Here is a 27,698-nt window from a genome sequence, read left to right as displayed (position 1 = left end):
AATCAATAAGAGTTTGACTACATAATCAGATTTTTTAGATTATATCCTTTTCCTCCATGGTGGGCAAGGTCGAGAACTGTAGTATGATGTTTTTGGATTATGCATAGCTTCTAGTATATTAGGAAAATAGGAAAAACATTTCTTTATTCCAATTAAATTATATACTAAATATTGCTTTGGGCTTTTTGTTCATTTTTGTAACTTTTTAAAAATTTGAAAAACAATACATACATGGAATGTATTTATAAATAAACAATATTTTTTAATTTTACGTTTTTAAATTTTATGATGAACAAATTAAAAATGAAAACATTGGAAAATGAAATTCAACACCAGTCTCTGATTTTTTATTTCTTATTAAACAAATCAAAATAAACTAAAACAGGATGAATACAAACAAACAAACAAAAAACATTATCAGCCAATTAACTGTGAATGAAACTAATATTGAAGAGGCTACATTGTAATACGACTGGCATAAAAAAGGAAAATGACCAAGAAAGTATTCCACAGAGTGAATGGTAGTCACATCTTGGAGGAAATTAGGTTCTGCGTCTCTTGCTGGTGATGGTGGAGGTCTTGCTATCCTCTCCCGGTGATCTGCATGAACGTCCCAGCCTGAGTTGGACTGGTGAATCCGCCATTACAGGAACCAAGGTAGGTGCAGGTGTTTCCTCTTGTGACAGAGCCTCCGTTTCTGTGACTGACCATATGAAGTAAGCACTGATATTGTTGAACCACAGAAAGAAGAAGATGTTTCTGGAAAAGCCAAGCACCTATGGCTAAAAAAAACATGCAGCATCCCAGTCAGGGAGTCTAAATGTGATTTTAGATTCCATCTGAACATTGTGCTCCATTTGCAACTGCGTCCATCTCCCAGATCTCTGTATGGACCTGGCCCATCCTGTCTTTGGACTGATTGAGTGACCCCAAGACTTGGTTTATGGTGGCCTGGGTGACAATGAACCCTATTGCCTCACTTTGCTAGCCCACAGATTCCCTTCCATGACCCCTACCTGTATTACCCTGTGCCCCCTTGTGCCCCATCCAACTGGCTCCTGGATACGCTGGAGCTGGTGGTGGTGGCTTGGGATCAACATAAGCAATGACTGGATGGTGAAAGATTGGGGTGATTTTTCTTTAGACACATAATGTGGATGTATCCAGAGGCTGAGGTGTCATGAAGTGTAGGTACCTGTCCAGGCAGGCCAGATGGACCAGCCTGCTCCTCATCAACTGGACTTGCAGGAATGGATTCCTGACTGAAGGCTTCTTTCTAGTTTGGAATGTCCACATACTCTGGGTGTTGGACTTAATATAAATCAAAATATAAATTAATGTAATATTCTAGATAATATATAAAATGAGTTTGTAGCAAAAAATGAAGCAACGTAAAAGGAAAAAGTGATTTAATTTTATGATTATACCTTTCATTAAAATTAAGATAAATTACAAAACAGTTTAAATTACAAGCAAAACTACTTCTAAAGAGACGGTAAAATGATGGCCTGAAATGAAAAACAAAATTAGGAAGTATACATAGAATTTAGCAAACATTCAATAGAACACAGAAGGAGAAATGTGAAATAAAGCATTCCAAGGCCTAACAGAGTACACTTCCAAAACTGTAACAACTTAAAAGGATAAATATCATTAGTCATCATATAAACAATGCAAAGTCCATTTATTAACAATACCCTTTTATTCAGCATACAACATAACATAGACATAAAAATGTAATTCAATATACTTTGATTTGTGATGCAAAATAACATCAATTCAATTAAATAACAAGAAAGTGACAAATAACAATGACACCAACAATGACATTTAAGTACACAGCAAAAATGGGGATTGTTAAATACATAACACTTTAACATATGTGAAAAAACATAAGAAAATAAAAACAAGGCATCATGGTAGTTGTAGTCATTTCGAATAAACATTAACAACGCTTGCAAATTTGGACGTTGAACATACCTAGTACAATAAATTCCATGAAAATGAACAGACATTTAAAAAATGGTACACATATATGAAATATGGTATTTGGTAAAAAAGCGCGTACAAGCACCATAGCATCATGTGAAGTTAAATGGAGATTGAAAAATGTAAACTTTAGTACAACAAAATACATTCAAATAAATAAAGACAAAAGGCAAAAAAGCATGTAGAAAAGCACACATATTGACAACACATATTAACAATTAATAAAAAGAGAGAAATGACAATGCAACAAATTTCTCAAAAATAAATGAGAATTGTTATATATATGGGTTTACATGTTTAAAAAGGGTGCAACAAAGATTAGCAATAGGTAAATTAAAACCAAAATCAACATTTAAGTTTAAACATTCAAATGTATAGCTTACCAGTCACTACTCCACTTGGGATTCCTGTCAATTCTTCAGGATGTTGGGTCTGCAAGACTGTCTCCTCCCAGTGATAAAGCTGCAAGGGGGGACTAGGAGAACCTCCACCAGCTCGCAGGAATTCCAGACCCACTTGAAGGGCCCGGAAACACACTCTCCATCACAGGTCATTTCACCACTTCCTTATTTCCTCCTGTGTGCACTGGTTGTTTGCTACATCATTCACTCTGTCAACTATTCTGGCCCACATTTGCCTTTTCTGAACTCTAAGTGTATTTTGTACTATGGGCTCCTAACAATTGTGGCTCTACTTTAATAATTTCACCCACCATGACTGACAATTCTCCCTTGGAACAACATAGATTTCTTCTCACTGCCATGATGAAATAATAAAGTTAAATACATTTTTAACCCATAAGAAATTTTAAAAAAGACAAAATGAACAAGAAAGAGCACAGCTGTGAAATCTAAATCATAATGCCACGAACCTGACAGTGACGGAGTAATGTTAGCCAGCAGAGGAGTCCACTGCGTCAACAGCAATCAGCTGCTAATGCAACGAAAAATACTCTGTCAGCACGTATAGAGGACCATCAAGCCCACATCTAAATATGATGGACGGGACTCCGTCAAGTCAATGAAGTACCGGTAAACTGTGCCAAGGAGAGACAATTGGAGTAACACTAAGATCTAAATCAGGCCCTAAGACTTGAGTGCCTCTCTCCGAGGTACAGAGTCATGTCATCCAAATAGAGAACTGATCCATTATGCTAATCATATGTTTATTGCATCTTTGACCCTGTACAGTGTTATGCTGCATTTTGGCTACTTTTGCTCTAGATAAAAATGACATATACACATAGCTTGCTGTTACTATTTATTCCTTTTGCGGTTCTTGTATATATTCCCGCTGTAATGGAGAAAGCCAATGCCATATTTGTTCCTTAACTGCAGACAGTGGCATCTCTAGAAGTGACTTTTAGGTGCGTCACACTCGATGTCACTGATAAAACTGATGGGTCCACCTACAATGGGCAACCGAGATGTGATTTTGAATTTACATTTTCAATGTCCTCTCTAGTTAAACTACACTGCTGCTCTCAATGTCACTAACAAGTACATTGGCCAGTTACAGATTTCCAGGCACTGTCATGAAGACCTACAGGATTATACTCAAGGGTGGGCGTAAAATCCGTTTCGCGGGCGAATTTGCGGATTTTCAGCGATTTAGCGATCCGCGAATCTCGCGAAATCGTGGTAAAATCCGCGAATCAGCGGGGACGAATTTTCAGCCAAGCAAGGGTTACAGCAGCAGGTGCAAAAGTTGAACCTAATTTCTTTGTGACCTTTTACAAAAGGGTTACAAACAAATTAACTTCAACTTGGACACCTGCTGCTAATTGCTTCCTGGCGCCTCTTTGCCTACTTTCAACTATTCTCTGACCCTGCTGTGACCCTTGAAGCAGGGTCAGAGAATAGTTGCAAGTAGGCAACGAGGCACCTGTCCAAGGAATTAAACCTCATCAGGAAGCACTTACAGATATAAAAAACAGGAAGAAGGGAGAGGATGGCAAATACACCCATTTTGAGTTGTCAGGAGGGGTTAAACTAAAAGAGACCTTTACAGCACAATTTTCATATGCATTTTGCTAAAAATAAAAAGCTGTATGTTCTGTAGGGGCAACTCAGGAATCTGGCCCTTCAGAGATCCGGCCTCTCTTTCTTTCTCTCGTTCTCTCTCTCCCTCTCTCTTTCCCTCTCTTTCTCTCTCTATCTATCTATCTATCTATCTATCTATCTATCTATCTATCTATCTATCTATCTATCTATCTATCTATCTATCTATCTATCTATCTATCTCTCTCCCTCTCCCATAAACGACTGCATGGGTAACTTCGCTATGCAAGCGGCTCGCGAAGACGCAAAAATCCCCACGAACACGCAAAAAACCCCGCGAACACGCAAAAAACCCCGCGAACACGCAAAAAACCAAAAATCCGCAAATTCGCACAAATTCGCGAATTTTGCGGATCGCGAATTCGCAAATCCGCAAATTCGCGGATCGCAAATTCGCAAAATTCTCCCATGCTTAATTATACTTGTTCACAGCTAACTCCAACTGGCTTTAGCATTGGTGGTGCCTGAAGCAACAATCTTTGTTGTGACCTCACCTCCTTTTTCATGGATTCCCTCATTACCACACACCAATCGTGCCCCTATCTCTCCTTAGCCCCTATCTCACGTTTTATTATTTTATAGCACTATTCATTTCAAAGTGAACTGTTGAAGTGCTTTACATCACATACATATTATACAGAGACAATTTCTCATACAAGTGTATAAGTCAGTGAATAGGACATGTTACTTAAGACAATGAGAACAACAAGATGTAGGTGTCACATGCCATCCGTACTGGTATAAATTATATGTTAAGAGTTGGAGAAATAAAGTGGCAGAATAACAGTTTTTACTGTGCCTAGTAACCAAAGTTTCTGTTTTGCATTGGGTGAAAAGGGTAAACAACCTTTACAACGCAAGTTTTACCACGCAGTGCCTTTACGACGCAACTTTTACAACGCAAACCATTACAACGCATTGCGCTGGGGGGCGCTCTAGGATAGGGAATAGGTTTAATTTAATATCCAACACCTTCCCTACTATCCACGGGGACTGGAGTTGGAATAGTAAATTAAACTATTCACTATCCAGCGCCCCAAAGCACTATGCGTTGTAAAGGCATGCATTGTAAAAACCGCATTGTAAAGGCATGCGTAGTAAAAGCATGCGTTGTAACGTCATACATCCGGTGAAAAGGAGATAGCAGAACAGCACCATATCTATTATAATGCTGTTGCTCTTGCCTCTAGTGCTGGTGTACCTTAAACTGCCTTGGCCAATGATCACACCATGCATCATAGTGCAGATGTGTTTGTGTGAGACCAAGCTTAGGTATTATAATGGAAGGGTACCTTTCTAGCACAATATTCTATGCTTTGACAACGTTTAACACTTTACCACTTGTCATATGTGCTGTACTATGCAGAATACGTGAAAAGTTAGAATGGTTTGGAGAACATAATTTCTTTCTGCATCTTTACACCTCCATTGAAGTGGCATAATTCTTTTGATGTGATTCTCTTTCTACCAAAGTTAGTAGATAGGGATTAGGATCACAATTAATATGTAAGTCTATAGGAACATCTATGAGATACCCAGAGTATGCCTCTATGCTGTAAATGAACACATAGCACTGATTTGTGTTACTTGTTGTCTACTGTCCAGCATAATTGAGGATTTGTGCTGGAAAGCAAGCACTACAACAACAATTTAACTACCTTTGCATCACTTTTGAGATAAAACGATGCACACAGTTTAGTAAATCTAGCCCATACACATTACACAATTGGGGTGTCATACTAATAAAATTGCATTGCTTTTAAAGGAGCTCCTTCCAGGAACCTTATAATAATAAGAAATTGAGAGGAAAAAACAATAAGGTTCTAAACCCAAGCCTTTCAATTTGCATGCAGCACTTTGCTGCAAGTTCATAGCTCAATGTGCTATATTAGACCAATAGTTACTTATCAATGGTGTGATAAATTGGGTTTTTGGTTGACTGGGGTGTGAGACCTGGTCAAGCAACAACCATAATTCCTTGCAGGGTGAACCACAGACATTCTGAAAATTAATCTGTGCTCAACCCTGGGTGGCTTGGCACAAATAAAAAGGCAGGACTAGCTTAGAGGCAAAGTATAAAGTATTTATGCAGCACACAAACAATAATAATGTGAGGACACAACACAAGAAATATCCCAAAATAATTTAGAAAAATAGAGTAAACTTTAATAAATTATTTGACACCAAAATGTCAAAAATCCAGTCAATTGAACTGGAGATATTGAATTTTAAAGTATATAGTGAGAAATAGCTTTAAAAAGCACAACGCACTATTAGGGATATTACCGTGCTGGACTGGGAAAATGTCACAAGTTTAAGCCGACCGTGATGGAGTGCGGACATGCTACAAGGACCCAGTTAGGCCCACTGAGCAGAGTACTTGAAACTCTGGTTCTGCATCAGTTCCGCTGGCAAGCACCTTAGGCCCACTTCCAAGGGTCCTTGACTGGGCGGCACTACTTGACAGGGTAAAGCCCCCTGGTGGCAGAGTCCAGGTGCAGCAGTTAGAAGCCCTTTATGCCCCTGATGCACAGAGGAGGCCAGCCAATTAGCCCTGGGAGTCACTCTGGGATCTGGGGTCAAGAGATGCAGTACTACTCCTTCTCACACAAGCAAGAGACCAGCAGGCATCAGATTAGCACAGCAAAACAGGTTTCCAACAAAGTGCAGTCCCAGTAGAGTGACAGTCCTTCTTCAACACAGCAGCCCTTCTTCCTGGTAGAGTTGCGACAGGTCCAGAAGTGCACTGATGTGGTAGTGTATGAAGTCCAATATATACCCAGAGTGGTGCCATTGAAGAGGGGAGCCTTAAATAGACATGCCATTGAAGTGCACAGATATCCTGCCTGCCATGCTCTGGCTTCAGACTAACTGCAGGTGGCATGCAGCCCTTTCTGTGGTGTCAGGACACAGCCTATTGAAGAGTAACTTAAGTTGTGCACAGCTCCTCCCTCCCATACTGGCAGTGTTGCCCCATTGAGACACAATAAAGGACCCATCGAGTGTGACTGTCTAAGAGGTATACACAAAGCTCAACTGCCAACTAGACAGAGTCACGTGAACACAGACAGGCTGCAGACAATAAATGGTTAAGTCATGAAAATTCCAACTATCTGAAAGAGGCTTTTTTTAAACTGTAATTTAAAATCAGACTTTACCATAAGCTAAGATTTAAAATTAGTATTTAAGAGACACCAAATTTGAACCACCTAAATCTTTTCATTTGTAAATTACACCTAAAAAAATTAATAAGGCAATTCCAATGTTATCTTGTGGGAAAAATAGGTCACGCAGAAGTGAAATACAAATGTAAGAGTTTTTCACTACCAGGGCATGTAAACTTAAAAGTAAATTTCCTCGACTAGCCACAGCCTATCCTAGGGGAGACTTATATATATTAAAAAGGAAGGTTTGGCAAAAGGTTTATTTTGCCAGGTCGAAATCACAGTTTGAGCTGCACACACAGGCTCTGCTATTGCAGACCTTAGTCATGTCAAAAGGGCTACATGAGTGGGTGGCACAACCAGTGCTGCTGGCCCGCGAGTAGCATTCAATTTAGTGGCCCTAGGCAAATGTAGTCTCACTTTACTAGGGAGTTATAAGTAAATTCATTATTTCAGTTGGACATAATCCAATATTATCATGTGTAAAGGAGAGATCATATGCCCTTTAGCACTGATTAGCAATGGTAAAGTGCCCAGAGTCCTAAGGCCAGCAGCATTGAATTCATCAAAAGGTAGAAGGAAGGCAAAATATTTGGACGTGACTCTGTAAAAAGGGCTGTATCCCAAACATTCCAAGTGATGCACTGATTTCAGTGACAAAAGCAATAACCACTGGGCTATCAACATAAAGCACTATTTCGTGATCTGCATATCACAGTTTCTGCTTCGCACCTGGAATGTTTGCCCTCTCTGCTACTATATCATGAGGCAAAACACTGACTCAGCAATTCACAGATGTTTCCCTCACTTGCATGCAACATACCAGTGCAACAATTTCTCTGTTGCTGCAGTCTTTCATAGTGGGATGGGGGGAGGGGAGGGGGGACAGTCTTTCTCTTCAGCTGCCACCTATTTTCTTTTCTGCTGGCATGCGTCTCCTTCCACCTCCGTGGCCAGGCCACTATGGGCCTGGTGAAGGTAGAGGAGAGCACATTCAGAGGAGACTGCAACAAAATATAGCGCACTGTTGGACTGCGAGGGAAGGAAAGAACACTGTAAAATAAACCAACATTGCAGACATAGAAGTGGTTGGGCCACTAAAAGTTTGAGTCGGGCTCAAGCCAGATGGCTGCCTCTAAATCCGCTCAAGGTGTGCCCAAAATAAACAGAGCTTTCAAGGGAGCAATGTGGCCTTGTTGCTGCAGCTGCCAACCGTGTATAATAAGGGGAACCAGGTGTGAGTGCTGGGCTCAGCATCCCAACAATCCCAGCACATCTTCCTGTGCTGAAATAAACATTTAACATAGTCTGTGTCTGTTGTGAGGTACTCTTATGTCCTTGTCTAAGGTGTTTTAGTTCACAAACTCTCTGAAACGTTTTCTGAGGCATATTAAACCACAATGAACCAATATTTGGTAGGTGCATGTTAAAGGCTTTTAAAATTCCACATATTGATTCACTATGATATGTGGTAATGTTTTGTGACCAAAATCCAGTTGCAAAATATTAATATTTTGACGACCAACTCCCATCACTTAGAAACCCCTTCCCTTTGGTGAATCTGGACAATAATATTTTCAAGGAGCAGGAAGTGGTCCATGGAAGCTCTGAATGCTCCTAAAAATAAATTACTGTAATGGCAAAATATAATGTAATGTAATGTAAAACATAACTTCATTTTAGGAAAATGGGCTGCATTAAAAAATAATACAGCTTTATTTAAAAGCAATCAGAGACAAGGTCGTGTGCCGACCCAAGCAGAGACTGGTAAAGTATAGTTTGTGCCTGGTGGTGCCCTTTGTAGCAAACTGTTGCAAATATATTATTAAAGCACAGTGTGGTAGCACCCTGTCATTTATAGATAGCACATTTTCAATTGACATGATCACTAGATTTGCCCATTTTTGATAAAACTTTATAGTGCAAATAATGAGGTGTGGTAACTGAGTTTCTGTGATTATTTATCATTTGCATATCACCAAACAAAGGGCCTGATTAGGATCGCTGTTTTCCGGCATCCTCCGGGCCGGCGGAAGCCACCGCCGGCCCGGAGGATGCGGGAAACCGCTGCGGAGGCACAGCAGACCCACCGCCAACTTAGGATGGCGGTGGGTCTCAAATTCCGTCCGCTGCCTTTCCGCCGCTGTCGCCTTCCGACCGCGGCGGAAAAGCTCTAACATGGCTGGCGGTGTCTGTCAGACACCGCCAGCCATATTAGGATAGCGGAAAACATATGCTTTTCCACGGCGGCTTTTCCGCAATGTTAAAGATTGAGGATGTGACCGCCACCCTGGCGGTCACATCCTAATCTGCACGGAGGGACCTCCGCAGCCCCTGCGGATGGACCCTCCCACTCTATGGTGGCGGACGGACTCAGGTCCGTCCGCCATCATAATCGGCCCCAAAGTGCCTTGATTTGTTTGGACCCTATTCAAATCTTTGCTTCCATCACAATCCTGAGTTAATAAAACTTTGTTCCGTTTGTGCTTTTATTTTAAAATATTTGTGCAGTTTCTCTATAGGTACCTACATCCAAAAGCCTTTCCTTTCACACTCCCTATAACCTAGTGGGATCTTCACATAGTTCACTTTACAAAAGGCTTTCACTTTGTAGTCTGAAAAAGAATAGTGTACTCAACTTCCAGTTACAATAACAAGCAGCAATTGTCAGAAGCCAGAGCATGACATTTGACCTCTATCGTTGAAGCACAGAAAATGTGCCCAGATAAAAATAAAATGTAAGGGCTTTTTTATTTATTTTTCATCTTCTGAAATTCAGCCCGTTTTTTGCAGGTTGCTGCAGCATTCCCCTGAACCCTTTTTCCATCGCCTATACCCAAATAAAATTTGCACAGGTGCACAATGCACTAATTCTATAAAAAGAACCGAAGAAATAGTTGAAATTATGTTTTGTCTGTTCTCGATGAATCGTGTTTCCAGATTAGGCTTTCTATATTTCTGCTGCTTTCTGGTGGTGGAATGGCCTTGATTGTTTTTTCTGTTTTTCAAATGCACAAGTAAATTGTAAGGGAAATTTGGTCTGTTCTTTATATCATTTAGTAAGCCTAAAAATTTAGGAATTTCAACTTCTTTTTGGCCAGTGCAAGTTTTAGTAGATCATAGTTCAAACAGAAACAAAAGACATTGATTCACAGGTTTCACATTCTGAAAAATTGATCAACCACGTTGAAAAAAGGAAAGACAATAACAAAAAATATTGGAAGTTTTCCTTACGTTTGACAGGTTATAGGCATTGGTTTCTCTTCGAAAGAAGTTCGAGAACTGACCGTGTCAACGTGCAGAAGAAAGATTCCGCCAATCAAAACATCTCCATCTCTTGAAAACCCGGTGGTCTCTGGGCTGTGAAGCTGGCACCTGGGCGCCACCCACTGTCCAGCACACACGAGTACCAGGCTGGAGGCCTGCAGGTACCAGGCCACGCACCACAGATGTTGAATATATCTTCTTAATGAGATGTTCTTGGTTGCCAGGAGCAATACTTTCTTGATGACTGAACTCATTGTGGTTTGCAGAGGTAAGTTTGGGTTGACTGGTCATTTGTTAGGATATGGAATCTAGTTCTACCTCAGCAGTAGACTTGTGTCTTTTTAGCTCTCACTCTTCTGTTTCCTGTTACCACTGTTAAAGCTGGAAAGCTTTAGTACCATTGTAAGACTCTTAAATCATGTTTGCCAGGACCTTTGGGGCAATCACTTTACAATAATGGCAGCATTTTACATAACTAAAGGATAAGTTGTTTGCCCAGTGGGCTGCCAGAGACGTGTCAGTGGTATGTTCTGCACGGGAGGTGCCCAGGGATGAGTAATTGCACAACTCCCCCACCTGCATCTCAGAACTGCTGCTCTTTTCATGCTCCAATATTACAGAAGTCCCTGCTCTGCTGCACCATCCCCACCCTCACCCCTTCGCACTACCTGTACGGGTCTGCCCCTATCCTCATAGGAGCTGAGCAGGTCTTATAATGCTTTTACCAATAATCATGTATGAAGTTAACACCACCAGTGCCTTTTGAAGGCACCCAAAATGTGTACCACTGCTACATGACATACGGTGTTACATGTAAAAACACAGAGGGTCTGTTAACTCTGCCCATGTGACAAGATGTATTCCAGGAGACATATGGATTCAGTTTTGCATTTTCTTAAACAAGAATAACCTTTTCTTCCTAGAGAAGAATCAACCAGTGGAATTTTATTCAGAAGGGAAATAGAGGAAATGTAGGCCCAGATTTACTCCTTTTTTCACACAATATTTTGCATCACCATATTTGCAGTGCCGCCTTGCGTAAGGGGGATAATACAGTGGTTTATATATATATACAAACATCTGTCTGCTGCTGGTGCCATTGCCTTCTATGGCACTCAACAAAACTTTGTGATGTGGTGCACAGCCAGACTCCATGGTACAGAGGTGGTCATTTTCTGTCTGGCAGAAGATCTGTGATGAATGTATACCCTTCCACAACAATCCTAACAATCCCAACTCCCATTTTGAACTATACTGAAAATGAACTTTCGTTCAGCAAGAAACTTAAGACATGGCTGTTTCCCAGTTAATGTACCAGAACCCCTACTCTCAGCACAGTACTCACAAGCGCGAGGAAGCCTTACATGTCTCTGGGTTTTCGTGGGGGGTTTGGGCCAGTGGTTAAGGCATATTTGTGTCTGTCCAAGGGGAGAAATGTCTACCCCTTAGACCTCCTGCTGGTGATGTAGTGGGGGGGCAGTGATGCTTGCCATACATAGCCCCTGCAGCAAGTCCTAATGGCCCAGTGTCTTCTGGACCTGGAATGATCTGGTCTGGAGTTTTCCCGAACAGATAATGCCAGGACAGGACTCACTTCTAACAGGGTGAAATAACCCTACACGTAAAGTGGCCCCATGAAGTTGATTGGTGGTACTGCTCACTAGTGGAGAAGTGTGGCTCAATGGTTAGAGCAGGCAGACCACGATGCAGAGCTCTGGCCAGTGACCAGGGTTCGATTCCTGCCCTGGCGGGTCTCGGGCTCATTAATTCCTCTGACCGGATATTCTCGCCTCAGTGCCTATTCTGATCATGGGTCCCACGCTGCAACTCTGGGCAATAGCTTGCTTAGTCTCCACAACGGCCCCCAAAACGCGAGGGATGCCTGGTCCGCACCATGGGGGTGCCCAGGAGTGGACACTTCACAGGGAAAGCCAGGAAGGGTTCCCTTGCGGTATTCGTACAAGCGCCGAGAAACCCACTGCGGGTAGCTGTGCGCTATACAAGTACAAAAACATTTACAACAAACACATTTACATTCAGCTTGCATGTGGGTCTCTCTGCTTCCTCAGTCACAGTTTAATTAATGGCTGGGTGCCCTTAGAGTCATGAGTGCACTTTGGGTTTGTGCTAGAGGATCAGCTTGCACATTCTGAGGAGTACATGTGGTGCTGGGTCTGTATCAGTGTAAATTGTGTGGGGTGTGGGTTTACTGATCACTGTTCATAGCCCAAAACGGTTGTATGACGTTACAACGCATACTTTTACAACGCATGCCTTTACAATGCATTTTTTACAACGCAACATCCTTTACAACACATTCCATTACAACGCATGCCATTACAGCGAATTGTCTAAAAATTACCTTTACAACGCATTCCATTACAACGCATACTACCTTTACAACGCATACCAATAAAACGCATACCATTACATTGCATGTATGGTAAGAATTGGATAGTATAGGGGTAAAAATTACTATTCTAACTCCAGGGGGTGCAACAGTAGGGTAAGTGTTGAATAGTGTAGGGGTAAAAATTACTATTCTAACTCCAGGGGGTGCAACTATAGGGTACATTTTGGATATTGTAAGGGTACTATGCATTGTGATGGTATGTGTTGTAATGGTATAAGTTGTAATGACTGCGTTGTAATGACATGCGTTGTAATGGTATGAGTTGTAGTGTCATGCGATATAATGGTTGCATTGTAATGGCATGCGATGTAATTGATCTTGCGTTGTAAAAGTTTCATTGTAATGGTAGTGCGTTGTAAAAATTGCATTGTAAAGTTTGTTTCCCCCCAAAACTGTATGATGATTAAATAGGTTTATAATTTTAAGACTTATCATTAGTGCGATTTACTGATACGTACCCACTGGCATTTTCCAGGTGTATGCAATTGGTACTATAGGGCTCAGTTATGGATGGATTAGCTCCCTGATTGCCAAACTGTGATTATGACTAAGTATGGGCGAAATTTGCGAATTCGCTTTCCGCGAATTCGTGCGAAATCGAATTCGCAATCCGCAAAATCCGCAAATTTGTGCGAATTTGTGGATTTTAGGGTTTTTGCGTGTTTGCGGGGTTTTTTGCGTGTTCGTGGTTTTTTGCGTGTTTCAGGGCTTTTTGCGTGCTCACGGGCCGCTTGCATGGCAAAGTTACCTATGCGGTCGTGTATGGGCACAGCACCCTCGAGTTCACCACTGCCACCCTCTGGTTCATCACTTCCACCCTCTGGTTCACCACTGCCACCCTCTGGGTCAGCACTGCCACTCTCTGGCTAACCCCTGCCACCCTCTGGTTCAGCACTGTCACCCTCTGGTTCACCACTGCCACCCTCTGGTTCACGACTGCCACCCTCTTGTTCATCACAGCACCTCTGGTTCACCACTGCCACCCTCTGGTTAACCACTATCACCCTCTGGTTCAGCACTGCCACCCTCTAGTTCACCACTGCCACCCTCTGGTTCACCCCTGCCACCCTCTGGTTCACCACTGCCATCCTCTGGTTCATCACAGCACCCTCTGTTTCACCCCTGCCACCCCCTGGTTCAGCACTGTCACCCTCTGGTTCACCACTGCCACCCTCTGGTTCACGACTGCCAACCTCTGTTTCATCACAGCACCTCTGGTTCACCACTGCCACCCTCTGGTTAACCACTGTCACCCTCTGGTTCAGCACTGCCACCCTCTGGTTCACCACTGCCACTCTCTGGCTCACCACTGCCAACCTCTGGTTCACCCATGCCACCCTCTGGTTCATCAATGCCACCTTCTGGTTCACCCCTGCCACCATCTGGTTCATCACTGCCACCCTCTGGTTCACCCCTTCCACCCTCTGGTTCAGCACTGCCACCCTCTGGTTCAGCAATGTCACCCTCTGGTTCACCCCTGCCACCCTCTGGTTCATCACTGTCACCCTCTGGTACATCACTGCCACCCTCTTGTTCACCACTGCCACCCTCTACCGAGACTTTTTGTGAAGCAGCGGCAGCACAAAAGATCGTTTTTCCCTTGTTTTTCTGCCCTTCTGCCCTCTGTTAGAGTCGTTTTTGCCTTGTTTTTCTGCCCTACTGCCCCCTGTTAGACTCGTTTTTTGTGCCCTTCTGCCCTCTGTTAGACTCATTTTTCCCTTGTTTTTTTGCCCTTCTGCCCTTCTGCCCTCTGTTAGACTCGTTTTTTGTGCCCTTCTGCCCTCTGTTATTCCCTTGTTTTTGTGCCCTTCTGCCCTCTGTTAGACTCGTTTTTTGTGCCCTTCTGCTCTCTGTTAGACTCGTTGTTGTGCCTTTCTGCCCCGTTAGACTCGTTTTTTGTGCCCTTCTGCCCTCTGTTAGATTAGTTTTTCCCTTGTTTTCCTGCCCTTCTGTCCTCTGTTAGACTGTTTTTGGTGCCCTTCTTCCCTCTGTTAGACTCGTTTTTCCCTTGTTTTCCTGCCCTTTGTTAGACTGCTTTTTGTGCCTTTCTGTCCTCTGCATCACCACATCATCACTCAGCGCTACCCCAGCATCACTCAGCACCACCACATTATCACTCAGCACCACCACATTATCACTCAGCACCACCACAGCACCACTCAGCACCCCCAATCATCACTCAGCACCACCACAGCATCACTCAGCACCACCACAGCACCACTCAGCGCCACCACAGCATCACTCAGCGCCACCACAGCATCACTCAGCGCCACCACATTATCACTCAGCGCCACCACAGCACCACTCAGCACCACCACAGCACCAATCAGCACCACCACAGCACCACTCAGCATCACCACAGCATCACTCAGCACCACCACAGCATCACTCAGCACCACCACATTATCACTCAGCACCACCACAGCACCACTCAGCACCACCACAGCATCACTCAGCACCACCACAGCACCACTCAGCGCCACCACAGCATCACTCAGCACTACCACAGCATCAATCTGCGCAACCACTCAACAACAACTGGTTCAAATATGTTCTCTCAATGTTTCAAACTTTATTACAAATGTCACAAAAAGATGTAAATATTTCACTTCTGTTCTTGGATTTTCGTCACAATAAAATACACTGAACATAATCTTCACAAAAGTTATTTACAAAAGTTTAAGCTATTGCCATTATAAATTAAAATCACGTTTATTTAAGTATTAATTATTTAAAAAAATTAAAAGCCATTGTAATTTGTAATATCAAGACAGCTAAGTCACGTAAATGCGAAACATGTTGCATTACAAATGCTATGGGTGTCACATTTGCGAAAGTTATAACTATTGGCATTGTAAATGACAAAGCTATTAATTTAGCTATTTTCAAAACCAACACATAAATAAAAAATTTCACATTTACAAGACCAATGGCTCAAACTTTCCTAATGCGAGACCTATTGCATTGCAAATGCTTGTTTTTATATCTGTCAGTGCTTCCTGTTGAGGTTTAATTTTCGTGACAGGTGCCTCATTGCCTACTTGTAACTATTCTCTGACCCTGCTTCAAGGGTCAGAGCAGGGTCAGAGAATAGTTGCCAGTAGGCAAAGAGGCGCCAGGAAGCACTTACAGGCTAACAGCAGCAGGTGCCCAAGTTGAAGTTAATTTCTTTGCAACCCTTTTGTAAAAGGTTACAAAAAATTAGCTTCAACTTTTGCGCCTGCTGCTGTACCCCTGTAAGTGCTTGGCTGAAAATCCGTCCCCGCTGATTCGCGAATTTTACCGCGATTTTGCGAGATTCGCGGATCGCGAAATTGCGGAAAATCCGCAAATTCCGCAAATTCCGCAAGCGGAACTAATTTTCAGCCCATGCTTAATTATGACGAATGGCTCATCCGCCACACTAACAAGGACCAATAAATATCCACATTTAGATGTAGGCAGCTGCTTCGAGAATTCTGGGTTAGAGGGTTCTGAAACAATCAGAAGTTACTAGGTTTCAGTCAAGACAACATGGATCTTCTGCTTCAGGTGTCCTGGGGCCCCTGTACTGTGTACCCTTAACCTAGTACACATTTTATGTTAGTTCATTTTAATTTTGTTGATTACATTTTTCAGGTTTAATTTCCCTAATATTCATTTCTAGGCAGCTGTCTAAGGCAGGCGAGCCCATCATGCACACCCGGAGCAAATGTATCTTTTGTTTTTCCATTCAATCTGCATTGTTCCTTGATGCCAATGTTGCTTAGTAATCACCGAGTCTTTTCAATACTGCCACAGAAGGAGCATTTAAGGCTGTTGCACGCATGGCCATGAAAAGCCGGCGCCTAGCTCGAGCACCAAAGTTATTTCCGGCTGATTCTGCCTTGTCTGTACCCAGCAGTACCAGACCACTGGCTGTTCTACTTCTGGGATTTCTGATACACTAGAAAAACCTCTATGTCCTTGAGACACACCCAATTTTAACTCATCTTTCATGTTCTTTATATCACTGCCTGTATCTCAAATATGCAACAATTTTTCCTTCAGTTCGGCCACACTCAATCTTGTACATCTCGTACATTAAGCTGCCGTCTCCTCAGTAGGCACTTATTGAACAGAAAATCACTACTTATCAAATCCTCCAGGCTGGACATCCTGTGTCTAATAGAAACATGGTTACAGGATTCATTCAGCAATGACCAGTCCATTGTCCTACTCAATGGATACTAAATAATCCTCAGAGATTTTCTCAGTAAACCTGGCCAAGTCTCACCATGGTTTTTAAAGACAATATATCCTTTACTATGTTGGACATGAACTCCTTCACACATACAGAGTCTCCTCTACTCTCCAGTCATCTCCAAATCTGGACTTTTTATTTACTGCTTCTCCAAACTCTCAATTAATTCCAGTAGCACTATTGAATATGTTGTTGCACCCTATGCAATTAAATTGGCCTACTGTATGATCTTAGATGAACTTAATAGCTGGTTGGACTTCCCACACAATAAGTCCTCCAAGCTGTCTATTTTTGGCGTCCAGTCAATAGTCACCTACTCACCCATTCTGCATGTCAATTACTAGATCACATGTTTGCCCACAAATTCTCTCATTATATTATCTACTTCTCTCCCCACTCCATCTTTGGATCATTATAAGATGTCTTTCTTGTCCATCGTCCCTTAACAGCTCTCTGTCTGTCACCTATGCACCATTCCTTATACTCGCTTGGTGAATTACAGCCACTACATTTTATGAGGTCACCCTCCTAATTTGTCAGTCATTTCTAGTATGGACGACAATGCTAGTCACATCTAAGCGTGGGCGTAAAATCCGTGCGGATTTTCGGTAAATCCGCAATCCGCGAACTCTCGCGGATTTACCCAAAATCTGCAAATCCGCGCGCTGCGGATTTTTTGCTTGTGTTCGCACTGCTCGCGGCCCGCGGCGCGGGCAGCAACAATCTCGCACTCGCGAAATTACAAAAATTACAATTGGGGAGGGGTGAAGGAAGTGGCCCAGTCTCCATCTTCCTGTTCCTGTCCAGCAAGCTCCTCCCATTGGGGTGGGGTGAAGGAAGTGCCCCAGTCTCCAACTTCCTGTTCCTGTCCGAAAAACGATTTTTGCAAAAGCAAAAGCAATGAGCAGGTGCAAAAGGTCAACCTCATGATTTGTAACGATTCCCTGTAGTGCTTCCTGAGGGGGCCCTCCAGAATTCGGTTGCCTACTTGCAACTATTATGTGACCCTGCTCTGACAGTCACAGAATAGTTACAAGTATGCCATTGCCAACAAAGATCCTGTTAAAAAAACATTTACATTGCAACACAAAGTAAAGGGAGCAGACAAGTAGGTGCCAGCCTTCATTAATGTCAGTTGGGGCAGGGCAGGTGTTGTTGTAATTTAATTTTGCAAAACTTAAAGCACTTAGCAGGTGTGCTTTGCTTTGCCACAATAATGTACACTCACTAGTCAACCAGAGGGTGCTGTGATGACACCGAGGGTGGCATGGGTGTGCCAGCCAGAGGGTGGCATGGTTGAACCAGAGTGCCAGTGTTGACAGAGGATGGCAGTGCTTTGCTTTCCCCCAATAATGTACACTGGTGAACCAGAGGGTGCTGTGATGACACAGAGGGTGACATGGGTGAGCCAGAGGGTGGCATGGGTGAACAAAGAGAGTGCCAGTGGTGACAGAGGGTGGCAGTGATGAAGAAAGGCTTGCAAACAGGCTGGGCACGTAGAAACAACAAGTTCCCAAAACTGGCGACCCGACAAGTAAGTTCGCAATTTGCGAAATTGTACAAAACCCTCGCGAACTTGCAGAAACCGTGCGAACACAAAAAAAATCCGCAAAATCCGTGAGAATTCGCGGATTTTGCAGATTTTCGCAATCCGCAAATTCGCAAATTCGTGGATTGCAAAACCGCAAAATCTGCCCATGCCTAGTCACATCCATTTGTGGGTCACCTCTTCCCTTACTAAGGTTACTCCTCTTACATTGAGGTGCTCTGATGTATCATACCGCTAGATATACTAGTGACCTTACGAAGGCTAAACAGCATTGTAAAGCAATAAAATAACTGAAGTGAAAGCACTACAGTTCTGAGGCTCATGGTGACTCCTCTGTGATACGGAAAACCTACAAAAACATTAGGGAGCCAAAGCATCATTCTATTCAGCTTGTTTATTCAATGCAAATAATTCTTCTTGAGAAGAATTTACAATTGTTAAAACCCACCGCAAAACTCATGCCACAGTAAAGGTAATTCAACTTTTTGAAGAGTTGTCATTTATTTGCCAGTTTTTTTTATATTAGATTCAAGACATTCACAATCACATCGCCACTTCTTTCACTTATTTACAAAACCGCTGATCTGACCTTTAAAATTGCCCCTTATCTTGTTTCTGTTTTCACCTCTTAATATTTCAGATACTTTAGCTTTGTCCTGGTCCATCCAGTCAGGATCTTCCATGACGCTTGCTCAGCCCAATTACTCTCTCTATTGGTCAAGTACTATCTGTTTGTAAATCATATCACACCACTCCTTCGGCTGAGGTCACCACTCTATATAGTTAAAGACCATTCTCAGTACACCTTTTTCCAGGCAAAATCATTGACATGAATATCAACAGCTCGACATACAGATTTGGAAAAATGAACTTCTTGACGGTCAACAAGAGTCAAACTTGGCTGCCAGACTATCAGTTGGTCTAGTGGCACATTTCTTGATCTCATCCCACTCAGTCTTCGCTGGTTAACTGTAGGCTAATGATTATCTTTAAACACTGGTTCAGTTATCGAGTGCTGGTAAGTCTGACCCACCTTTCATTCTACAAGGTCTTCTAGACTTAGGGCCCGATTATGATGGAGGTCGTAAAGTCTACGAGCTTTGGTCGGAGACTTTCTGACTCACATTGTTGATTTCAATACCTTCCGGCTGTTTATTTATCAGCCAATTGGAATTGAAACCGGCCAGTCATTGTGACTGGATTTGATGGGCTCAAGGAGCCCGTTGGCCAGTTGAAGCTGGCTCATAATCCCAAACAGTGGGTCTTTGGGCCCTTGGAATTATGATGCACAGTTTCTGGCATAGTTTCAATGCCAATCTGCCCGACATGAAAACCATGTCACAAAACCTGTTTGGTGGCCCCCAGCCGGGCCCTCTTGTGCATATGGCATCCAGTTGGGGGCTGAGGTTGATCCCTGCACCCCATGGCAGGCACCTCATGGTGCCTGACACAGGATACAGGGATTACACCTGTAATGCATACTCTCATCGGGATATGTAGGAAAGCGACTGAACAGTGTACGTTCGCATTCCAATTAGGCAGTTGGGACCATCGACCCGAGGCCGGTTGGTCCCAGGACTGAGACAGTGTTGGATGGACTAAAGTCAACCCAACATCGTGATTAGGCCCTTATTGTTTCCTCTTCCACCTACCTCGTAGAGATCACAACAATCTTCAGAATCCACGTGGGTGGTATCTTTACAAATGCTGATTCTCCACACACACAAGATAGGACAGTCGTATCTATTTATGTGCAGAGACTCTGCAGTCATAAAGAAACTACTAGTATAATACCTTTGTGAATAGCAAACATTTGCAAGCTCACACAAAAGTGTAACTTTACCTTTGTGAATAAGGCCCTCAGTATTAGTGAAGGCCCGTCCATAAACTGTAATAGAGTGTGAATTTACTAATCTAACTACAGGCACGCATTGATACTGAGGCTTTGTGATGATTTGGGTATGAGTTGAGCCACAATCCTTGTCAGGGTGGACCTTTAAAATCATTGCCTTAACCTGAGCTCACCCCTGGTTCCAATTGCACATATCAGACTGACATACAACGTGCAAAGTATTTATGCTTAAACAGAAAGAAAGTCAACTGAGTTTTATTTATTTAATTAGATAGATCTACAGCCCACCTACCAAAATCCCCTGCAATCCACAATGCAAAGGGGTTGCAGACCTGGCTTCAAAAACGGCAACTAGTAGACATTTGGCAGTCCCGAAACCCAGCAAGCCACAAATACCCGTACTACTCTTCCACCCATAACAAGCACACTCAACTTGATAGATTAATGTGCACCCCACGACTCACACACTTGCGTCACTATGACTACGTATAAGCTTTACCCAATCACAACCCTCATTTGTCCATCTTGGAATGGGATAAACTCTTAACCCCAATCACTTGGTGGCACATGGTAATAACGACTTTGGTGGATGGTGTCTTCTGTCAGTCTATGCTATGTCATATAGAGTCATATTTTAAATTAAATTAGGGCTTAGTGTCTCCTCCATCTTTAGTTGAATGTGAAACTTTTAAGGTTGCTATTAATGTGTTTTTCATACAATCAACGGTCAGAGTCTGCCAAACAATAAACAGGGATTCTCTAGAACTCGACAAGGAGCTGTGTACATTGGAAAATCAGCTCCCTGCATCCCCAGACCGATTAAACACACTTTTTCACCTAAAGAGTAATTATTATTATAAATTGGAAATTCTCCAATGCCGTGACTATATCTCTTATTAGTCCAAAATACATAACAAAGGTGAAAAACCTGGCAGGCTGCTAGTGCACTTTGTGCAACCTCCACCTCTTCAATCCATGCCTCTTTCAATTAATACACCACATTAGAGCAACACAATGCATACAGGCAGGTTTTATTTTGATCTTTTGAAATATTACGAGCAATTGTTTCGCAATAACTTCAACCTTGTTGATGACAACATCAGGCTCTTCTTCATGGAAGTGTACAAGCCTAGGGTATCCCGAGAGGATAGTGAAACATTAGGACAGTCCTTCATCCTCCAAAGGGTCAAAGCAGTCTCCTAGATTTACCCCGAGGTAAGTCCCATGCAGGAACGGAGGATAATATCAACCAAAAAAGGCAAGTGCCCCAAGGAGGCCTCTTCTTATAACCCACTGTCTATATTGAATGCTGATTACAATGTATTAGCTAAACCGTCTTTTTCCTTTCTTACCCATTTTGACCCACTATGATCAGACAGGCTTTAGTACTTCCCTAAACATGCATAGATTTTGGAATACTATGTCGTCAATTGGCCTCAAGAGGCCCGCATAGCCTTCAACCTCGAACTCAAAACAATTTTGACTCCTTAAATTGGCATTACTTGTACAGGATCCTTGAGTCCTTTGAAATTCCCGTACATATGGGCAAATGGATTTGGATCCCCTACACCGACCTTACTGTGAGGGTAAAAGTGGCCCCTGCATCTACAACTCCTGCCACATCTATATTTGATCTTAGCTGGGCTGTCCTCTGTCGCCACTGCTTTTTGCAATAGCCATAGAGCTGCTCACCTCCACATGCTAGGAGCACAATGGGCATCCCACAGCAGGGAGTGTCCTGGGCTGCCTCTTCATATGCTGATGATGTTCTTATTTAAGGAACCTTAGAATGTGTCAGGCCGCGGATCCTCAGGAACAATATCTCCCCAGGCAGCCCACCATCCACCATCATCGCCTTTGATTCAGAACGTCACAGAGTGGGCGGACCATTGCAAGGGGATTTCGGAAGGGCACTTCCTGCTGGGAAGTAGACCTGAAACAATATTGAACACAATTGGTCAAATGGCCACTAGTGCACTTATGGATTAGGAGAACAATGCAGGCGCTATTCAAACAACGTGATTGAAGTTTGGATTCACCTATAATTTATGCAAATGGATTTACTGGAAACGTAGAGTTCACTGAAAGATATATTCTACCAAAAAATAATAGTTAATATTTCTAAAACATTAACAGCAAACAGTGAGTCATTTCCCAACCCATGCACAATTTGTCACTTGAAGGCATTCAGTGTTAAAGCTAGATTGATGTAACACAATGAGCTTTCGATTATTTAACAATCAAATTTCCTACTGGACTAGTAACTGGACTCAGGAGAATTGTTTTCATTCAGCTCACCAGGCAGTCTATTATTGCACAAGAACCGGAAAAGCTTTCCTTAACGAAATTCAGGAACCGGAGACCGTTATTCCAACCATGTTTCTCAGGTAGCAAAATATTAACAGACAGGAAGGAGTAAGTGGAAGTGGGCTGTTTTTATAGGAAGATAGCCACTGAGAGTCAGACCCACTTGCTGGAATTCAAGGCCTCGCAAGATCTTGGCAATGGCAACCTTTTTGAGTTGTGATGAGATTGACCAGATCTCTGTAATGATGGCAGCGATCTTATTTTGGCATGAATCTAGCTTTGAGATTGCAGCGGCCATTTTGACTGTAATTTAAGTGTATGTAGTCAAAAAGTCTTATTTTGTGGGCAATAGTATTTAGTTAGATTGCAATGGCTGGTGTTTCATTTTCATGCCTTATGCCAGCAAAACCACCATCACCTGCCTGATTTCCATTTATATTTTCTGCAGAGATGGTATGCATGAGCGCATATGTGGCCCCCCACAGGTGTCGCTCTAGAGGCAGCTGTGTCCCTGTTGTCACAATAGCGAGATGGGGATGTTGATTCATGACAGCATGCAAGTAGCGTTTCGTCTCACTCCTACACTCGGTGATAAGACATGTATTCCTAGGTAAAATGATTTAAGTCCTGTGGCTGTTGTATTATTTTGAAAATGTGCCTTTGATTTTACCACTTTCTATTTTTCAAGAGCATGGATCAGATGATTACTAACTAAGGAGCCCATTAGGATGGCGGACGGACCTGCGTCCGTCCGCCACCCCTGAGGTGGCGGGACCGTCCGCAGGGGCAGCAGCGGTCCCTCCGTTTGAATTAGGATGTGACCGCCACCCTGGCGGTCACATACTGTATCTTTAACCTTGCGGTGGGTGCTGCTTCAAGCAGCACCCGGCTCAAGGTTAAAAATGCATGTATTGCATTTACATGCACAAAGCGGCAGGCACCGCGCAGTGCCTGCCGCTTTGTTCATGTAAATGCAGGGGGGTACCTATGGTACCCCCCATGTGCACCCCCCACCCCCTGACACCCTGGGGGGCCGCGTCGGCCCCCAAACTCAAAAGACCACATGCTTTCCCACAGCAGAAAAGCCGCCGTGGAAAAGCATGTTTCCTGCCCCATCCTAATATGGCTGGCGGTGTCTAATAGACACCGCCACCATATTAGAGCTTTTCCGCCACGGTCGGAAGGCGACCGCGGCGGAAAAGCGGCAGACGGTTTTCCAGTCCGCAGATGACCCCCCCAGCCATCCTAATCTGGCGGGGGGTCTTTGAAGGCACTGCTGCGGTGATTCCGCATCCTCCGAGCCGGCGGTGGCTTCCGCCGGCCCGGAGGATGCGGAATCACTGCAATCCTAATCGGCCCCTTAGTTTGGGTAAGGGACAGCCAATGAATATCTCGATTGACCCTGCAATTGCCAGTCAAGGCAGGAGTCCTGGGCCTTCCAAATTTAGAAAAATACTTTCTGGCAGCCCAACTGCAGTGGATGTGTAGATGGTTAGTGAGATATTGTCTAAGTGAGAAAGGCATGAAGGGGCAAATCTAATGGACAGCACCTTATTGACATTGACACAGTCTAAGATACATTCTGTTAGCTTGTTGCTGACCTTGCTAAATACCACACTGGCTTGCTTAAACTGGGCGTTGACACTCATGAAACATGTCCTTCCTCATGCACCATCTATTCCATTTTGGGCTTCCCATTTCATATGGACTGGTTGACTCTGCAGGTGCTACGCTTCTCGATAACTTATGGGGTAGATATGGTTGGGGCTCTGATGGTTTATTATTGCAATTTGAAATGTTTCATATCAATTCCTCACATTTGATCATATCAAACTTTCTCTTCTGGATTTTTGGCATGATGAAGAACCAATGACTCGTACAGAGGCACAAACTTTACATACAATGAGAAGTGCTATGCGACTTGTAAAATGGCTCTACAGAGCTTTCAATCAACACCTAAATGTGTTGCCCAATAAGTATCGCACACAGGGGGAATCTGATTGGCCTGGCCCCTGCATTACCCAAAATAGACAAGGGTATTGATATCCCCATTGAAGACATCATGTAATACAAGGTTTAAATTAATTCATTTTACCATAAGAAATAGAGCCTACTTCACCCCTGATAGAATTTATAGGATCTTGACCGGGTGCATCAGTATCCTGCACACGATGCAATGCACCTGAGGCTGACACCCTACATATTTATTGGTCCTATCCTTTCTTGCATTCTTACTGGAAAAACATCACTGTGGAAATTTCTCAGGCCTTGGACAGAACAGTATGTAATACTGTGGGTTCTTGCACCCTTGGTCTTCTTACATCATCCAAACTAGACAAAGCTACTCGAAAGGTCAATGCCTTGAGACTATTCTTAGATAGTCCAAATCTTACTATGAAGAAAGTTCTTCCTCCATCTACCACTAGACACTGTCCAGTAGCTAGAAGTTGAAAGCTAGCACTTGCACAACACAGAACAGGTAGATCTTAGGAAGTATTTTATCAAGTACAACGGGGATGTCTCTTTAAATGCTCTAAAATCATACACCAAAAACGATGTGGGTCCAATTTGAACTTCTTTCACATAAGGTTTTCTTCATTTCTTAAACTTTGTTCTTTACTCTTGTGTATTACCTTTATGTATGTTTTATGGTATTATATGATATGGAATTCTATCACTGCGATGGAGCAAGGTTCATTCTGCTGATATGTTTTATCTTTGGACAGAGTCTCTGTAAAAGATGTCAAAAATCTTTCGCCAGTTGTTGAAGGTGTTGAGTTTTGTCACGAAAGCTCCAAGCAGGAGACATTTGAATGCCACACCCAGAGAAGATCCCTTGCCAGCCATATCCATTTTATGATTTTGATTGGTGAAGATTTCCAACTTTGACCTTAGTCACTTTTTTGGGTCTTGGATTCTTTGAGTGGGGCAAGGCACCAAGCTGTAGTCAAAGAGGGCTTCAGAGGCTGGATGCCGTCTTTGTGTGGCCCCGCTAAAATGGATTTGCTCCTGTGGAGAATAATGTAGTGGGAGCAACCTGAATATTTGGTCCAGAGGTGACACACCTTTGTCAGATCAGCATGACAGGTTGCTCCTGGTTTCCCGATGGTATAAATAATATATAAATAGGACAAAGTGCATATTCATTGAGAAGTTCCCGTATTCGCCACTCAATAGGCGCTTTTTGTGAAGGAACTAGGGCCACATAGGAAATGTCTCTCCACTCCTGCGTGGTGCATAATAAATTGTACCCCCTTAGTTGGAGCATGGGATTTGGTAGTTGCCCTATGTGGCAGACAAAGTGAAAAAGGCCGACGCATTTCTAATCCCTGCGGTGAATCACGGGATTGTCATCAAGGCATTGGGGCACGATGTAACCTGAAGTTCATGATGCTGCTTCTAAGATGGTGAAAATAGCTTTAAGCTTTCTAAACCGGACTTTTAGACTAAAAAGAGGACACAGGAAATTATTTACATGGACCAGTCTTCAACCTACAGGAGGCTGTAACTTTTTAGTGATATGCCATCATTCATTAGCTTCTTTTTACTTCTCAGAAGCGTCTTGTTGCCTTCATGTTTAATGGCGCTCGGATTGCAGAAAGGGGAAAGGACGCCGTTCTTTTGAATGGACGGCGTCTAGTTCTTACTGTGGGTCATCCTACATTCCACTGATGCCCCAACGCCCTGATGACAATACCATGATTCACCGCAGGGATTAGAAACACGTCTGCCTTTTTCACTTTGTCTGCCACATAGTGCAACTACCATGTGGCCCAAGTTCCTTCACAAAAACGCCTATTGAATGGCGAATAAGGGGACTTCTCAATGAATATGTTATGCTGGTGTAATTTTGTGCACTTTGTCCTATTTATATTGTTTGTGTGGAATTATTGCACTGTTTTGTTTTATTTGTATTCACATGGTTGATGTATCCAAACAGCAAAGTTCTGTATGTTTAATTGTATCGCTTCTCAGGCATGGTTTGAATATCCATCATAAATAGGTTTAGATATGCCATGAAAAAAATGTAAATAACATTGCAAGAACAGATGAAGACTGCATCATAAACAGTTTGTAGACTACTCATTCTATTCCCCTTTTTACCATTTGCATACCAGACTGGATATGTTCCTCTGCTTATCCCATATTAGCAGACAAATGTCTAACTCAGAATATTTGGAACGCACACTTTCCGACCATAGCCCTTTTCTCCTGACTCTCTCCATTACACCCGAAGCAACAGCTATTCTGACATGCAGCGTAGACGTCACTATGCTGGATGACACATGCTTCCAACAATCTCTGCAAGCCTCCATAACTCACTACTTCCCCAAAAATCAGGGAACGGCTAGCTCCTCATTGGTAGAGTAGTACTCTTTCAAGGTGGTCATCAGGGGGCACTGTATGGGAAAAACGATGGGAGCTAGAAGGGAGACCGTGGCCGAACTCCGGAAACAGGACGCTGAGATCCAATGCGCTTGAGCTTAGGATGGGGCCTCCGGCGGACACTCAAACACAACTATCTCAAGCTAAGAGCACCAACACCAAGACACTGGACAGACTGCGAACCTTAGATTGTAAGGAATATCGGAAGAAACAACGCGCTGAGGGCGGAAAATCAGGCAGACTGCTGGTGTGGGTAATTGAGCCAGAGACCAGGGGGTCTCCCATAACTAATCTACAGAACGGGGATGTCACCACAACCTGTTCCCCTAAAATAAATAATGCTTGTTTCCTACACTATAATAAGTCCCTATATGAGTGCCCACCGGCCAAACCTTAGAATCAAACCCAGGACTATCTGGACACAATCCCATTACAGACCATTGACATTGCAGCCCAGTAAGTCTTGGGGGATGCTATAAGTATACAAGA

General features: G+C 43.1%; 1 protein-coding gene across 1 annotated transcript in view; it reads right to left on the bottom strand.

Annotated features, from left to right (window-relative positions):
- Positions 1-10,734, bottom strand: part of LOC147678536 (extracellular calcium-sensing receptor-like) — a 121,429-nt gene extending 110,695 nt beyond the window's left edge. The window contains exon 1 of the mRNA XM_086945680.1: positions 10,448-10,734. Coding sequence (XP_086801806.1) covers positions 10,448-10,734 — 287 coding nt within the window. The remainder of the gene's footprint in view (positions 1-10,447) is intronic.
- Between the last annotated feature and the right edge of the window lie 16,964 nt (positions 10,735-27,698).

The sequence above is a fragment of the Lissotriton vulgaris genome, chromosome 12, assembly GCF_964263255.1.
Source record: "Lissotriton vulgaris chromosome 12, aLisVul1.2, whole genome shotgun sequence".
Classification (NCBI taxonomy): domain Eukaryota; kingdom Metazoa; phylum Chordata; class Amphibia; order Caudata; family Salamandridae; genus Lissotriton; species Lissotriton vulgaris.
Note: the sequence above shows the minus strand (reverse complement) of the source record. Positions and strands in the feature narration are given on the sequence as shown.